The following is a 16,615-nucleotide window of genomic DNA, read 5'->3' as shown; positions in this document are numbered from 1 at the left end:
TGTAGAGCATATCTTTCCTGGCATTGAGCTGAAAGGGGGAATAACCCCAAATTTGAGAGAAGCTGAAGGAATAGATGAAAAAGGGCAGCCCACCCCCCCAAAAAAATCTAGGTGGTGCCCTATGCCTGAAAGCAGCTCCTGGAGATGTTTCCCCCACAACACCCCCCAGTTCATTAAACTTCTTTTGGTGATATACATGTACATTAGTACACACATATGATTGTATTCACGGTACGTGGTGGCTCAGTGGCTGAGATGCTGAGCTTGTCGATCAGAAAGGTTGGCAGTTTGGTGGTTCGAATCCCTAGCACTGAGTAATGGAGTGAGCTCCTGTTACTTGTTCCAACTTCTGCCAACCTAGCAGTTCGAAAGCACGTAAAAAATGCAAGTAGAAAAATAGGGACCACTTTGGTGGGAAGGTAACAGCCTTCCATGCACCTTTGGTGTTTAGTCATGTTGGCCACATGACCACGGAGACGTCTTCGGACAGTGCTGGTTCTTCGGCTTTGTAATGGAGATGAGCACCGCCCCCTAGAGCCGGAAACAACTAACACATATGTGCGAGGGGAACCTTTATCTACCTTTATGATAGTATTAATATGTGTTAGAAGTCATGTTCCAAAAAACTAGAAGGGTCAAGACAAAAATACATTTATATTTCTATTAACTGCCTTAAATACTATTAACTGAAATTAATTGCCTGGGAAATAAGTATCTTTTGGAGATACCTCTCTGGGAGTGAAGAAGCTTCTTGGTTGAGAAGCAAAATGTCTTCAAAGAAAAACCAGAAAGTCTAGTTGGAGAAGGAAAGAATTTAGAGATAAGTCCTCTTTAGGCATAAAAAGGGGTTAAAAAGGCAAACAGCCCTTCCCCCAAACAAGCTAATAATTACCAGATTAATATTAAAAGAGACCAATGTGTCTACTCTTCTTAGAAAAAAAGAAGAGAAGAGCCTTCCCTACCCACCGATTCACAGGCAATTTTTTGAAGAAATACTTGGTTGTCCTGTTGATAAATACAGTAGAGATATGCAATTTTGAGATGCAAAGGACAGGGATATTTTGGATCTGTGGACAAGGGTGTTTCAAATCTAGTATGGGGACCTTCGCCCAAAGGTACAGCAAGATAACCTCTTGCTGTACCTTTGGGTGAAGGTCCCCATACTAGATTTGAAACACCCTTGTCCACTGCAGATGTAAAAACTGCAGATCTTTAAATACAGTTTCCTTCAACCCAGGATAGAAGTTCTGCAAAGCCTTTTCTCCATAAGCTCTGAACCCCAAAGCCTATGGTAGTTCACATATGATACTAAGCAAACTTGTATTACGGTTTGTTCAAATGTCCAGCAAGAGCTGTTTTTCTTTTTCCTGCAAACTGGCAAAGGAGAATGGAATATCAGGAAAGGGGAAAAGGAAGTGTCATGGAAGGAATGATTCTCTCCATGTATGGGCTGTTTCAGTCTTATTGATAGATTATCCTTTAGGAAATAAAGTCCTCCACCTAAAGAAATATTGCTTGCCCTTTCGTTTAAATAAAGGATATCTGTCAAGAGGAAAGTTATACTCCTGGAAAAAAGCAATGCTCCAGAAGTTTCTTTTGCTGAATGTGCCAATGGGACAGTTGAAATTATCTATGGTTAGTAAAGTTTGCACCTGTACAGGTAGTCCTCAACTTATGGCCACAATGGAGCCCAAAATTTCTGTTATTAAAGGAGACATTTGTTAAATTTTGCCCCATTTTATCTTTCTTGCCTCATTAAGGGAATCACTGCAGTTGATAAGTTAGTAACTCGGTTGTTAGGTGAATCTGGTTTCCCCATTGGCTTTTCTTGTTAGAAGGTCACAAAAGGGAATCAGATGACCTTGGGACAAAACAACGGTCATAAGTATGCCAAGCATCTGAATTTCCATCACGTGATCATGGGAACGCTGCAAAGGTTTGTAACTGAAAAACTGCCAGAAGTCATTTTTTTCAGTGATCTTGTAACTTTGTACGATCACTAAATGAGCTGTTGTAAGTCCAGGACTACCTGTACTACCCTGTGCATAGTTAGTGTAGTGAAGTGTTCTTTCTTCATCTTGACACTTATTATGCAGTAAATATAGGCACAAAACCTGAAAGTTGTTTGCAGCCTAGAATGGTGCTTAAAGTACATGAACATTCTCTTGGGTTGAAAAAAATGGCCTTGAACGCAGGGCTGAGGGAATGGGATGGGGCGGGGGAAATTGTTTAAGGCCATAACAATAAAACTACAGTAGTATAATATAGTAGGATGATTGTCAATAAAACGGTACCTATAACATGTCAGAGCTAGAGTTTATATCGTCTTTCTGAAAGATAGACTGTTGTTGACCTGAGGAAAAAAGTAATATGATCACCCTTATTGTATTGTTTATTTGTTTGATACTTAGCAATAGAACCTTCACTTCCATGCCCACACCCATAACTCTGTCCCAGTTGGAAGCTCTGGGAAAAATCTGCTTTAAACTTCCCATAAATTGATGGCCCGAAGAGTAGACAATATGGAGTTGTCCTTCTGTCCCGTTTCCCATGAACCAACATGAATTTTTAGGGACTCTGATCCACCTCTGTCTCCTGAAGTATTTGGAGGCTATTCATTCACTCACTGTGTTTCAAGAGAAGCTTTGTCTCTTACCTTTTTTTTCCCCTTACTGTTGTGCTTATTTTTAAAAATTTTTATTTCAATTGATAAGTGCTTGAATATACAGTATTTAAGCTTCTTTAAGATTGATTGGAACTTATAAAGCTTAAGATCAGATTTATGATCAGAATATTTATTATAAACATTCAAAGACTAGGTTTCTATATTTCAACATAATCTGGGTATTGGCTTAATGTGATACTTGAATGCAACTGCTTTTTATAAATGATCATTTATGGCTTAGAGGAATAAAGGAACTATTGCAGCTTATTTGACAAATATGGTTAAAATTGAGACAAGATTCTAACTAATATTTAAAATAGCATAAAGATTTAAAGAAGTGTCCTGTTTTAATATTAGAGGATATAATTTGCCATTTATTCACAAACCATGCTTGACAATCATAGCTTAATATAATGTATACTCTCAGTTACTATCTAAATACCTATTAATGTTATCTAAATACTAGAGAGGGCAGTCAGTTGAAATAAAATGCTGATTTGTGCATTTTAATTTTTTTTTTAAAATTAATTTTAGGGGAAGATGAGGCATAAGTATTTGTTAATGTATAGCTAAATCATGTCACTTGCTAGCATAAAGTACAGTGATAGTCACTGAGTTAAATAGATTTAAAGGGGGTGAGATGAATTTATGAAGATAAGGCTATCAGTGGTTAATACTTTGACTGCATTTTACTTCCAATATCAAGAGACAGTATTTTCTGAAATAATGTTATTGCTGGGGGAAGTGAATAGAAGGGTGCATTTCTCACCTGTTTTGTCCGCATATGTATTGGCTTCTAAGAGGTTGTTGGGCGTTTTCTGTAAGACCAGAATATTGGAGCAGCAATTGTCTGTCCTGACTCTTCTTATACTCTTAAATGAATGCTGCATCTTTGTAAGAAATCAGCCAATCAGAGCTTAGCACTGTCAATTGATATACTACTGTTCCGGGTATGTGGAACTCTTGAGATGTTTGGCAGCTGGGAGTGTTCCAAGTCTGATACCTCTCTGAATGGGTTAGCTTTGGCCATGTGGGTAGCAGCAATAGCAATAGCATTTAGACTTATACACCATTTCACAGGGCTTTACGTCCTTCTCTAAGTGGTTTACAGAGTCAGCATATTGCCCCCAGCAATCTGGGTCCTCATTTTACCCACCTCAGAAGGATGGAAGGCTGAGGCTGGTGAGATTTGAACTGCCAAATTGCAGACAGCCTTGCAGTCAGCAGAAGCAGCCTGCAGTACTACACTCTAACCACTGAGCAAAGGATTCTCCGAGACACAATTTCAAATGAAATTTTGGTTGTAAGTAGATGTCTCTCTAATAATAAGGAAAGCTTATTAGCAAGGGAAAATACTCTGTGTTTCTTTTGTTTAAAAAAAAAACTTTATTGATTATAGAACTAAAATATCAAACACACACATATACAACACACAGGGGAAAAAAAGAAAAAGGAAAAAAGAAAATGATTAAAAACTCACAATTCATGAAATACTCTGTGTTTCATGCTTGATATATTCGGAGCAATTTCGCTTAGGTGAAGGAATGAGGATTGCGGGTTTTACACACACACACATACACCACGCCACACCCCCATGAGCCTTCCTAGTGGTGCAGAGGAATCCTGATCCAGGTTTTCCCCCGGTTTCTTCTGCACCCTCCACTTCCACCTACACCAATCCACTTGCAGGCCTTGAACAGTTCTTCATCCTCCGCTGGGAAATAACTTTTTTTGCCCTCAATGTGTGTGAGTTTCCCCCCCCCCCTTTTTTTTTTACTCCCACAAGAGTTGCAATTCTCTTGTGGCCATCTTTTAACTGCAGAACTATATAAGGATTAACAACATGCAGTGCACTGAGCTTGCTATCAATGTACAAAATTATGCCAAGGAAATAGAATGGTCTGTTCAACTCCAAGCCAAGAACGAAAGTCTCTATCACATGTTGTGCTATATACCTCTTTTATTTGCAGGAAGTTGTCTAACATGGGGAAAGAATTGAGCTCTCACTCTATCTATGCTACAGCTTTCCACTGCGTGTAGGAAGCAGAACTACAGAGGAATCTGAAACAAGGAACCTTCTGTTACTATTACCCATAACAATGCTCACTGCTTCGCTTTCCCTTCCTTCACGTCCCAGCTGCCCCTGGCCTTTCTTAGGGGATGTATAATGTAGTTCCCCTGAACGTTTCCTTCTTCCTTCCTGCCATCACTTCCTTAGGTTTTCTGCTTGTCTCTGTCCTTTGCTTCTTTTTGCTGAAGAAAAATAGAGATTATGGGAAAATAACCCCCCCCCACACACACACACACACATACACACAGACTGTAAGAGGGAACAGCACGTGAAAGTGTAAAGCCATATTGGAACTGAGGTGGCAGGAAGATTTTGAAATGGTCAGGTTTGTAACAATGCTTTGAAAAAATAGAAATTCGCCATTCATGTTAAATGCAGGTAGTCCTCGGCTTACGACCACAATTGAGTCCAACATTTCTGTTGCTAAGCGAGACATTTGTTAAGTGAATTTTGCCCTATTTTACAACCTTTCTTGCTCTAGTTGTTAAATGAATCACCGCAGTTGTTAAGTTAGTGGCACAGTTGTTAAGTAAATCTGCCTTCCCCGTTGATTTTGCTTGAAGGAAGGTGATTAGGTGACCCCAGGACTCTGCAACCATCATAAATATGAATCAGGTGCCAAGCATCCAAATTTTGATCACATAACCTCAAGTGACGCTACAAGGGTCATTAAGTGTGAAAAACGGTCATAAGTCACTTTTTTCAATGCTGTTGTAATTTTGAATGGTCACTAAGTGAACTGTTGTAAATCGAGGACAACCTGTATGTTGCCTTCTGCAGAATCTAGAGAATCCTAGTTGTATTTCATCAGCTGAAATAAGGGGAGATTTAATAAGAGAGATATGAAATCCATAAATTTAATTCTGGTGTTTCGGCTAATTGCCAGAATCCTGTTGAATCTTGCTGTTCCTACATTCAAATATATATACATATATCGTTATTTTTAATGAATCACAATAGGTGCTGATTTTTCCCTCAGGCCCCTATTCCTTTCCTTAGAAAAGGAAAAGCCTTAATGAACAGGTTTGTTGTTTTTTCTTCTTCTGCATTAATTTCGAATCATCAGGGATTGAAACAGATTGCCTGGCTTCAAACATTTTGCTGAGCCAGGATGTGGTTGTTTGGTTTTGATTTAACATGTTGTAGGAGCCTAGCTATTCTGGGTATATAAACATGCTCTGGGTCTTACTGAAACCACATAATTGTGCACAGCAAACTATGTTTTTGACATGATAAGTGAATCCAGTCAATATCAGCTCTGTATGGAGTCTGGCTCCTTGAAATAGTTGTGCATTATTTTATTCTTTTGGTAGGTCGTGTGATATGCTTCTTCGTTTGTGAATTTGTTCAAGTGTTTATTTTGGCAGCTTCCTCACGTCATTGTCAAGGGGCAAATTAAATCTGCTATCCAAACAAAACAAGCTAGTTTTTATCGTTATAATCACCCTCACCTACCACATTTGGGGGTAATTTGCTCTCCATTAGTGGCACTCTTGATGGTTGCTAAGTGAGAATTCCTAGTGCCCTGCCATTCATTGATACAGGTTGCTTTTGATTTGTTGTGGGCAGTTTGTTGCTATGGTACAGATTGTTTATGACATTTGGTAATCTAGCATCTGTTGCTATGATACTGCTTGCATCTGAGAGGGAGTTCCACTGGTATCGTCTTTGTAGCGGTGCTGCCAGTTGTTGACATGCGTTGTCTGACAAGTTTTTGTTGCCCTCGTAGTAGTGGCTATAGCACGGCTTATTTAATCCATTGCAATGGAATAGTTTACTAGTTGTTAAAATGCAGAAGGATCCTATCTGTTAGGTGTTACTATGAAATACTTTGAGGTCATTGTATTCCTTTCTTGGTAGGAATTCGACTTTGTTTAAAAGCAATTGCCTTTTGTGTCAATTTCCTTATCCCAGTCAAATAACTTTACATCTCTTTATGGTGGTGCCTTAAAGCACTAATTCTGTTCCACTGAATGGCAGGATATGAAAGAAGGATTCCAAGCCCATTCATTTAAATAGGGTTTGGATTTCTCCAGTCCAATTCCACCATTGTTCCTTAATCCTGGGAGGCTCGAGATGACGATGACATCCACATATGCATTGATTGATTATGTGCCATCAAGTAATTTTTGATTCCTAGTGGCCACATTAATTTTTTTTCCATGACAGTCTATCCGTAATCTGTTTGTGAGTCATATTGATACGTCTCTGTAATCTATCTTGTGCATTTGAGCAGAACCAGAGAAAACTGCAGGATTTTCTTGGAGCTGCAGGATGGCTTCCATTGATGAGAGTTCTAGCTTTTTCTCCCCTTCTCCATCCTAAAGTCAAGGCGCTGCGGCTTCTTCCAGTAATTTCTCAGATAATAATAATTTTGAAAATGGAAAAGAAAGTTGGTGTTAGGGAAGAATCTGGTGAAAGTATGATTGGGATTGAAAATAGGGAGAAGGTGGCCATATTATTCTAGTCACTGTCAGGTGAAACTGATTTTTGGGTTCCATTTCAGTATGTTTTCTGGCCTTTTTAGCACAAAGAATATATTGCTTTAGGTTGAGAGAAGGAAGAATGGTGATTCTCCTGGATCTTTCGGTCAAAATGTCCTCTTCAAGCAACTAACTGGTAGAACAATGTGGAAGTGCTTCTCTTAAATGATTTCAGCTTTACCACAACAAGCTATTTTCAGAAGGTGATTCTGCAATTCTGTTGCTAGCAGTTATAAAGAGACTCCGACTGGAGATGCCTTCCCCTACGACGGCAGAATCTTCCGCTGTCGCGCCAAGGAAGAATCCATCATCAAATCTACGAAGGTGATTGTCGGAGGAGCGAGACCGCGTGGTAACCTAAGCAACGCTGGATGGACACGATCAAGGCCGATCTAGAGACCGCGAAGGCAGACCCGACATACGTGGCAGACAGAGAGGCGTGGAAGCTACTCAAGGACATTAGCGGAGCGCGAGACAACGCAGAAGAAGAAGAAGAAGAAGAATATTGAAGAAGAAGAAGAAGAAGAAGAACATCCAAATTACTACCATATTCATTTCATCTAATGCAGGAGATGAAGAAGAAGAAGAGGAAGAAGAAGAAGAAGAAGAAGAAGAAGAAGAAGAAGAAGAAGAAGAAGAAGAAGAAGAAGAAGAAGAAGAAGAAGAAGAAGAAGAAGAAGAAGAAGAAGAAGAAGAAGAAGAAGAAGAAGAAGAAGAAGAAGAAGAAGAAGAATAATTAAAATGCTGAACTTGCATTTAAGATAAATCAGGGAGTAAATAAGGCCTAAGGAATTGAAGTTCAGTCTATAGTACAAAATGGAAAGACTGTGTGGCCAGAGAAAGCCAGAGGTCATATGGGCCTTGATACATTTGGAGAAATAAATTATATATTCATTTTCATCAAGGTATGGATTGCTGCCATTTAAATAAACAGGGATGTTACCACAGAGTTGACTTTGTCTTGGAAGTTCAAAGATGCCGTGATATACATTTTCCTCTCCCCATCTTCAGTGGTATGCTAAGGGTATCTGTTCTTCACAAAAGTAGCCAGGCTGCAACATTGTATGCCCAGATAATATCCCATTTAAATTACTGTAATGATTGATTGTAGGTAGCACTGCCTTTTTTAGATAGGTCAGAAGTTTTAGCTGCTACAAAATACACAGATTGTTGATCGGGACTGGATGGTTTGATCGCCTCTCAATCATTTTGAAACAGTGGCAGTGGCTTCCCAACCATTTTTAGGTATGACTGTGTTTTTAATTTCTGAAATAATTAGGACCCAGTTCACACAAGTTCTTCATTTTTCTCTTCCATGTGAAGTAAGGTAGATAATGAATTGAGGTTGGATTTTCTCTGTGTGGCCCTTCATATCTATCTTGGAGAGGTTTGCCTGATGCCAACTTTGATCTTCTTAGATGGTAGATAAAGAGTGTTTTAAATAAGCCTAGGTTTTCTAAATGCCGTTATTACTTTCACCTTATTGATATGATATGGTTATACCATCTATCTCTGTTATATTCTTCAGCTAAAAATAATTAGTTAATGATGAATACCAGTTATAAAATAATTGCAATTGATGATTACTCTAGAAGGCTTTTGGGCTCAAGCAACAGACTATATATTTATATAGTACAGGTAGTCCTCTACTTACAATGATTCATTTAATGACCATTCAAAGTTGCAACCGCACTGCCAAAAAATTACTTGTGACTTTAAAAATGTGACTTTTTTACACTTATGACTGTTGAAGCATCCCTTGGTCATGGGATCAAAATTCAGGTGCTTGGCAACTGATTCATATATATGACCGTTTACAGTGCCCCGGGTTTGTGTGATCACCTTTTGCAACCTTCTGCCCAAGTCAATGGGAACCCACGTTCCTCACTTAACAACTGCAGTGATTCACTTAAAAATTGTGGCAAGAAAGGTCATAAAATGGGGCAAAACTCACTTAAAAAATATCTCACTGAGCAATGGAAATTTTGAGTACAATTGTGGTCGTAAGTCAAGGAAGACCTGGAGTAAGAATATGAGGTGTCAGGGCCACTTCCCCCTCCCCTTTTTGGCATTATTTGGTCAACTAACTCCAAAGACTATCAGGATGAGAAATACTTGAATTATGCCTGAAGTCAGAGGCTGAATACGAAAAAGGAGACTTTTTTTTTTTAATGGCAGAAGAGATTGGTAATTATTGTTCTCTGCAAACTCACTCTCAGCCTCCCAAACTCTCTGTGAATCTCTTTCCCACCCTTATTAAGTTGAGCATTAACCAGCCGTCAGGTGGCCCTGCTTCTTAGCTGTAAATCTCAGCTATTCTGAGGCAAGCTGTAAGGTGATGTTATTTTGTTGGCCAAAGGCCAGCCTGAGCCAGTCAAATTTATTGCACCTACCTGTGTGTTTGAAATGGGAGAGTCCAGGGAAGGGCTCTGCTTCTGTTCCCTCTGTTGGTCTAATAAAGTGCCCAGCCAACCAGCCTATTAAATTTCTTTTCTCAGCTTTTCAGAGGTTTGGAGCAGAGAGAAAAAGGATGACCTTAGAGGGTTCTGTCTTTAAATGTTCTTTTTAATTTAAAAAAAAAAAAACAGGCTTGCAAATACTACCACCACCACCCTTCCTTATCCATTTTGGGTGAAAACTGCCAAGAATACCTAATTTGGTACAGGCAGTTCTCGACTTATGACCCACAATCGAGGCCAAAATTCCTGCTGCTAAGCAAGACAGTTGTCAAGTGAGCTTTGCCCCATCTTGCAACGTTTCTTGCCACGGTGGTTAAGTGAATCACTGCAGTTGTAAAATTAGTAACACAGTTGTTAAGCGAACCTGGATTTCCCATTGACTTTGCATGTCAGAAGGTCACAGAAGGTGATCAAGTGAGCCTGGGGCACTGCCACCCTCATAAATACATGCCAGTTGCCAGGCGTCTTAATTTTGATCATGGGGATGCTGCAACGGTCGTAAGTGTGAAAAACAGTCGCAAGTCACTTTTTTCAGCGCCATTGTAACTTCAAATGGTCCCTAAACCTACGGTTGTAAGACAAGGACTACCTGTATACATGTGTGGGACCACTAATAATCCCAAGGATGTCCAGAGAATGTCTGCCCAAAAAAAGAGAGGGAGGGAGGGAGGGAGAGAGAGAGAGAGAGAGAGAGAGAGAGAGAGAGAGAGAGAGAGAGAGAAATGTTGATTGAAAACTATGTTGCTGGCAACATTCTCTACTTGCACTCTTCCCAAAATTGTTGCTTTCCAAAGATATCAAAACTACAATATCTGGGTTTTCTGGTATCGTAGCCAGCAGCACGATAGGAGTTATAGTCTGAGTTTGAAGAATGCTGTAACCCCACTATTACAAAACTTCACCACATGTAGAATTAATTATACAGGTACTTACCGACCACTTAGGTGCAATGGTGCTGAATGCGTAGTACGTACGACCGGTCCTTGAAGTTCTGGCTACTGCACCACACCAACAGTCATGTGATCCCAATCTGGATACTTGGCTTGTGTTTACAACAATTGTAGCACCTGCAGTCACATGATCACCGTTTGCGACCTTCCCTGCTGGCTTTCGATGGGAAAGCCAGCAGGGAAGGTCCCAAGTCGCTCGGGTAAGTCCGCCCCAATGGCAGCAGCCATCCCTGAGCCTGAAAACACTTGCACATGCTACTGCGCCCACCCACATACCCTTCCCCCACCAGGCTTGTGAGTTACCTGGGACTTGCAACTTCTTACCGCCTTTCCCACTGACGTCGATTGTGGGAAGGCGGTAGGAAATTGTGAGGAGGTCCTTGCTTAATGAGCCACAATTCTCGCTTAACAGCAATGGGAACTGCTAGGATTGCCATTGCTAAGCGATGTGGTCATGTAACATCACATTTTATGACCACATCACTTAGCAGGGGAAATTCTGGTTCAAATGACCATCGTTAAATGAGGACTACCTGTATTCATTGCAATTATCAGGTTTTTCTGCGATTTTTTTCAAATTTACCGTACAGGGAATGGGTGGTATCAAAACTGTTATATATACTGTGTGCTCTTGAACATGATACTTTCTCTCTTTCTTTCTCTCTCTCTCTTTTAGGGTATTGATGATTCCAGCAAAGACAAGTAAGTGCCATGACTTTATAACCTCCTTGAGATTTTGACAGTGGGGATGGAGGAAATCATTCAAACCAGAGTCCCTAACTATCTTGTGGCAATATATGAAAGATGGTACTGATTGCAGGATAGAATGGAATAGGAATAGAATAACTTGATTGTCACTTTGAATGTACACTAATCAAGCATACATTAAAATGAAAATTCATTACATAGAGCTCTCAAAGGGTCTCCATCTCTAATATACACTACATAAATACATACATACAAAAGTATACATATACCCACATATAATATATATAACACAGAGAAATAACATAGTCTAGTTTGGATGTATATACCCTGTTTCTCCAACAATACGCCCCCCCCCCCCATAGGAAAACCCAGCATGTTTTCTAGGCATAAGGCTAAATTAAGCCCCTCCCCCCAAATTTAGGCCTAGTTTAAAACATGCGAAATGGGAGGGAGGGCGGGGGAACTTGCCGTTAGGAGTGCCCCTCAGGCAGCCATGCCTCGCCACCAGCCACTCCTAATGGCCCAATCATGGCAGAGCTCGGAGAACTCCCTAATCCCACCAAGTACCTTTGCTGCCGGGGGCTCTTGTGCAGGAAAGACGGGGCCGCACCAAGAGGTGGATGCTTCCGCTTTCCCATCTGCGCAAAGGGCACCGGCTCCCCCCTCCCCTGCCACAGCCCTGGCACGGGCGCGGGAGCTGACTTTAAAACGGACTCCATCCACGTCCCCTCAGGCAGCCAGAGCAGGGCTCGGCAGAGATGCCTCCAGCAGGACCGCAGAAGAGTGAGCCGCCCAGCCTGCTGCTGGCGCGCCAGCCTTTGACCAACGCTTCGCTCTGGGCATAAGCGGGCGCAGCGGCAACCCAGCCCAGCCCACATGTCCCGCTCCTCTCGGGGACTGCAAGCTCACTTGCCCCGCTCAGCCTGGCTTCTAGCGCTACCACCAGCCACTCTTACCTTACACAGCAGCGGCACATCCTCCTGCTGGCCACGCCTTGCAGGCTGAAAGCGCAGCCCAGCGGCGCCAAGCCAGGGCTGCACGCTTTGCCCCTGCACCCTGCAGAGCCGGAATCTGCCCCCCTGCCACGCAAACCCCAATGAGCAGACTCACCTGTGCTCGGGGGAAGAGAAGCTGCACTCTGCCAGCTCCTTTTCCCCCAAGCATGGGTGAGGCTGCTCATTGGGGTTCACGCGGCAGGCAGCAGATTCCAGCTTTGCTGGGCCCCGGGGTGACAGCGAGCAGCCCCCACTTGGGCTGCGCTTTCGGCCTTCCGAGCGCCTGCAGGCACCATTGTGTATACTTCGGTGGCGGCTTTGTAAGCAGAGAGTCTGTATCCTGTGCATCTCTGGGAGCACCTGAAGCTTGACGGGGCTACCTGGGCCCTTGGTGGTCCCATGCCCTGTTGCAAGCTTGGAGTCCATGGGTTGGAAAACAACCCCCGGACTTCCAAAGAGAACTTGTCAAGGGAAGAAGTCGGGGCAGGTTGGTCGTGGCCACCGCACCTGAATGGCGCAGCCACATTGTTTTGGAAAGGTCTGACTGAGAGACTTGGGAAAAGCCCAGGAGGTTAGAGAGGGTAGAACAAAATTGGTGCGTGAGACCGGTCAGCTGGTGTTTGCACTGGGGGAAGAGGAGCTGGTGGAGCGCCAGCCGCGGTGGGAGTGCCAGAAAGGCAGCCCACTTGCCTTTGTCTCTCGCGCAGTGGCAGGAAGCCGGACATTGCCGGAGCCGGGGGCTCTAAGCGACCCAGCAGTCAGCAGGGCAGGTTAATAAAGCAGCCTCCTGAGTAACAGTTCCGAGTGCTGCAGCTTGATCTGAGCTCGAGTATGTGCACATGGCATGCCAAATTTGGTGTTTAATGGAGCTCTGCAGGTTTGCCAATGCACTGGACCAAGAACTACCCGCACAAGCTGAGCTGGCATGATGCACAGGGTGGAAAGTAGTTGGCTGTGTGGGTGTCGTGGGAACACGGCCATTCACTGATAAGGGTGTAAATACACACGCACACACACTACTACCAGGCTGCGCGTGGGAGGAAAATTAAGACATCCTCGAAAAGACGGCCTAGCCGTTTTTTGGGGGCTCAAAAAAAAAAAAAAAAAGACCCGGCCTTATTTTATGAGAAACACGATATGTACACGGCAAGAGAAACAAATCTTGCGAGTTTACCAGATGGATGGCATAGGGATCAAAGCTGTTACAGAATTTGGAAGTCCTGCTAGAAATACTTCGAAACCTCCTCCCAAAGGGGATCAACAGAAACAGACCGTAAAGTACATAACAATGCTTTGAGCTCTAAGCACATAGTGCTCATAAGCAATATCCTGAATGACAGGAAGAGAGCTTCCTATAATCATCTCTGCTGTTCTTACCTCTCTCTGTATGGACTTTCTGTCTGAGGCACTGCTATCACCAAACCAAATAGGGATGCAGTTTTTTTTAAACGTTCTCAATCGTGCCTCTGTAAAAAGTGGCTAGGACAGAATGAGAAAGATGTGCTGTCCTCATCCAGTGCAGGAAATGCAGACACTGGTTTGAACGCTTCACTAAGGATGTCATAGGCAGAGACCAGTTCAGATTGTTAGTTATCTGAAACCCCAGATACTTAACATTGTTGACCACCTCTATAGCTGCATCCTTGATACAGAGTGGAGTATGACCATGCCGGCTCTTTCTAAAATCCACGATAATCTCCTTTGTTTTATTAACATTTAGAACCAGGTTACTTTTACTGCATCAGTCCATCAGAGCCTTCACCTCTTCCGTATATGCATCTTCATTGTCGTCCCGGATAAGGCCCACCACTGCCTTGTGAGCCGCATAATTCACAATATGATTTGTAGCAGGTTCGGCACAGCAGTCGTGGGTCATCAAGGTGAACGGTAGCGGACTCAGGACACAGCCCTTTGGGGAACCTGTTCTCAGGGAGATGGAGGCTTGTCTTCCAACTCACACAAACTGGGTCCTATCAATAAGGAAGTCCAGAGCGGTTCACATTATTCAGTCGGGGGGTTAAGGCAGCAGGCTAGAAACCAGGAGACTGTGAGTTCTAGTATCACCTTAGGCATGAAAATCTGCTAGTGACTTTGGACCAGTCACTCTCTCAATTCATCTAACCTCACAGGATTGTTGTTGTAGGGAAAAATAGGAGGAGAGAGAAGTGTTAGGTACGTTTGCTGCTTTGAGTTATTTATAAAAATAATAACAGTGGGATACAAATAAAATAAATTGTCTCATGTCTCTCTTTACTCTCTCCTATGTGAACTTTGCTTTCCCGTAGCCGAAGTACACAGGAAGCCTTAAATCCTGAAGATGAGGTTGATGAGTTCTTGGGCAGGGCCATTGATGCCCGAAGCATTGACCAGCTGCGCAAGGATCATGTCAAACGTTTTCTGCTCACTTTCCAGAAACCTGAGTTGGAGAGAAAGGTATTTCCCTTCTCTATCTAGAATTGAGATTTCAAATTGGAAACAAAGTCATCTGTTCCTCTCAATTCTTGGTAATTTTTTCCCCTTCTCTTTTAATCCTATAGTATTCCAAAAAGGTGGATACCCGCTTTGGTAGTTACGTGGCTTGTACCATGCTGGTCTTCTGCTTCATTTGTTGCATCCAGATAGTCATCTTCCCGCAGTGAGTGACACATGTACAAGAGTACGTTCATCATGTACTCTTTTTGCATTATGCACATACCCTGTTTCCCTGAATAGAAGACCTATCCCAAGTATAAGCCCTTGCATGTTTTTATGTGCGTGCTTAATATAAGCCATACCCTCAAAATAAGCCCTACTTAAGAGCCTGCACAGCTGGCCAGCCACCCATTCCATCTGGTTGCGGTGCTGCAGCCATGGGGAGATGGGGGGGAGTGGAGCTGTCCATCGCGCCTTGCCCCAGCTTACTTCGGGGCCCCTGCAGCCAGGCCATCCACGCCCCAACACCTGCCTCACGGTGGCAGCACCAGCAGCCATGTGCAGCAGGAGCCCATGTGGCCACCAATCCACTTCTTCTGCTTGCTCGCAGCTCAGCAGGAGGCTGAGCAGTGTGTTGGTGCCATGGCTACGAGACAAGGCAGGTGTGGGACATGGATGGCCTGGCTGTGGGGGCCCTGAAGCAAGCTGCTGCAGGGCGTGTGAGGCAGCTCCATCCCCTCCTGCCTTGCCGTGGCAGTGGTGGCACGCCGTGAGCAAGCAGAAGAAGTGGGCCTTCCTTACATGGAAAAAAATAGGGCACCCCCTGAAAATAAGCCTTACTGCTTATTTTGGGACCCAAAAGAAAATAAGACCCAGTCTTATTTTCAGGGAAACATGGGTAAGCATGTGCATGCCCATGATGAAGGAGGAAAGATCTTAATGTACCCAGTATAGATAGTCCTTAATTTATAACCATTTGTCTGGCGACCATTCAGAGTTAACAGGATACAGGTAGTCCTCAACTTACGACCACAATTGAGCCCAAAATGTCTGCTGCTGCTAAGTGAGACAGGTAATACAGAATACAGTGAGTTTTGCCCTACGTTACGACCTTTCTTGCCACCATTCTTAAATGAATCGCTGTAGTTGTTATGTTAGTAAGGTGGTTGTTAAGTGAACCTGGCTTCCCTATTGACTTTGCTTGTTAGAAAGTTGCAAAAGGGGATCACCTGACCTCGGGACACTGCAGCTGTCATAAATATGAATCAGTTGCCAAGTATCTGAATTTTGATCACGTGACCCTGGTGATGTTGCAATGGTTGTAAGTGTGAAAAATGTTCATAAGTCACCTTTTTCAGTGCCATTGTCATTTTGAATGTATTTAGTATTTTAGTATTTATTTGATTTGTCAATCACTGACAAGATACAGGTATAAGAATAAATATAGTTTTGAATGCATGAGATAGATACTTATAAGAAAAATAAAAGACAATAGGACAGGGATGGTAGGCATGATTGGTGCGCTTATGCACGCCCCCTACAGGCCTCTTAGGAAAGGGATGAGTTCAGTAGTAGACAGTCTAAGGTTAAAGTTTTTGGGGTTTGGGGAAGAAACCACAGAGTCAGGTAGAGTATTCCAAACATTGACTACTCTATTGCTGAAGTTGTATTTTCTGCAGTCAAGTTTGGTGCGGTTAACCTTGAGTTTGTATCTATTGTGTGCTCTTGTATTGTTATGATTAAAGCTGAAATATTCATTTGCAAGTAGCACATTGCAATGTATGATTTTATATACTATATTTAGATTGGACCGGAGGCGGCATAATTCTAGGTTTTCTAGGTCTAGAGTTTCAAGTCTGGTGGCATAAGGTA

General features: G+C 42.7%; 1 protein-coding gene across 2 annotated transcripts in view; it reads left to right on the top strand.

Annotated features, from left to right (window-relative positions):
- ADCY6 (adenylate cyclase 6) overlaps positions 1 to 16,615 on the top strand; it is a 68,857-nt gene that overhangs the window by 27,147 nt on the left and 25,095 nt on the right. For both annotated transcript variants that reach the window (XM_026683840.2, XM_087954013.1), the window contains exons 11-13: positions 11,305 to 11,330; positions 14,617 to 14,764; positions 14,869 to 14,966. In XM_026683840.2, coding sequence (XP_026539625.2) covers positions 11,305 to 11,330; positions 14,617 to 14,764; positions 14,869 to 14,966 — 272 coding nt within the window. The remainder of the gene's footprint in view (positions 1 to 11,304; positions 11,331 to 14,616; positions 14,765 to 14,868; positions 14,967 to 16,615) is intronic.

This window comes from Notechis scutatus, chromosome 2 (assembly GCF_049901735.1).
Source record: "Notechis scutatus isolate UNSWTSFEM ecotype Mainland chromosome 2, rNotScu1.2, whole genome shotgun sequence".
Lineage (NCBI taxonomy): Eukaryota > Metazoa > Chordata > Lepidosauria > Squamata > Elapidae > Notechis > Notechis scutatus.
This window is presented reverse-complemented; position numbering and strand designations above follow the sequence as displayed.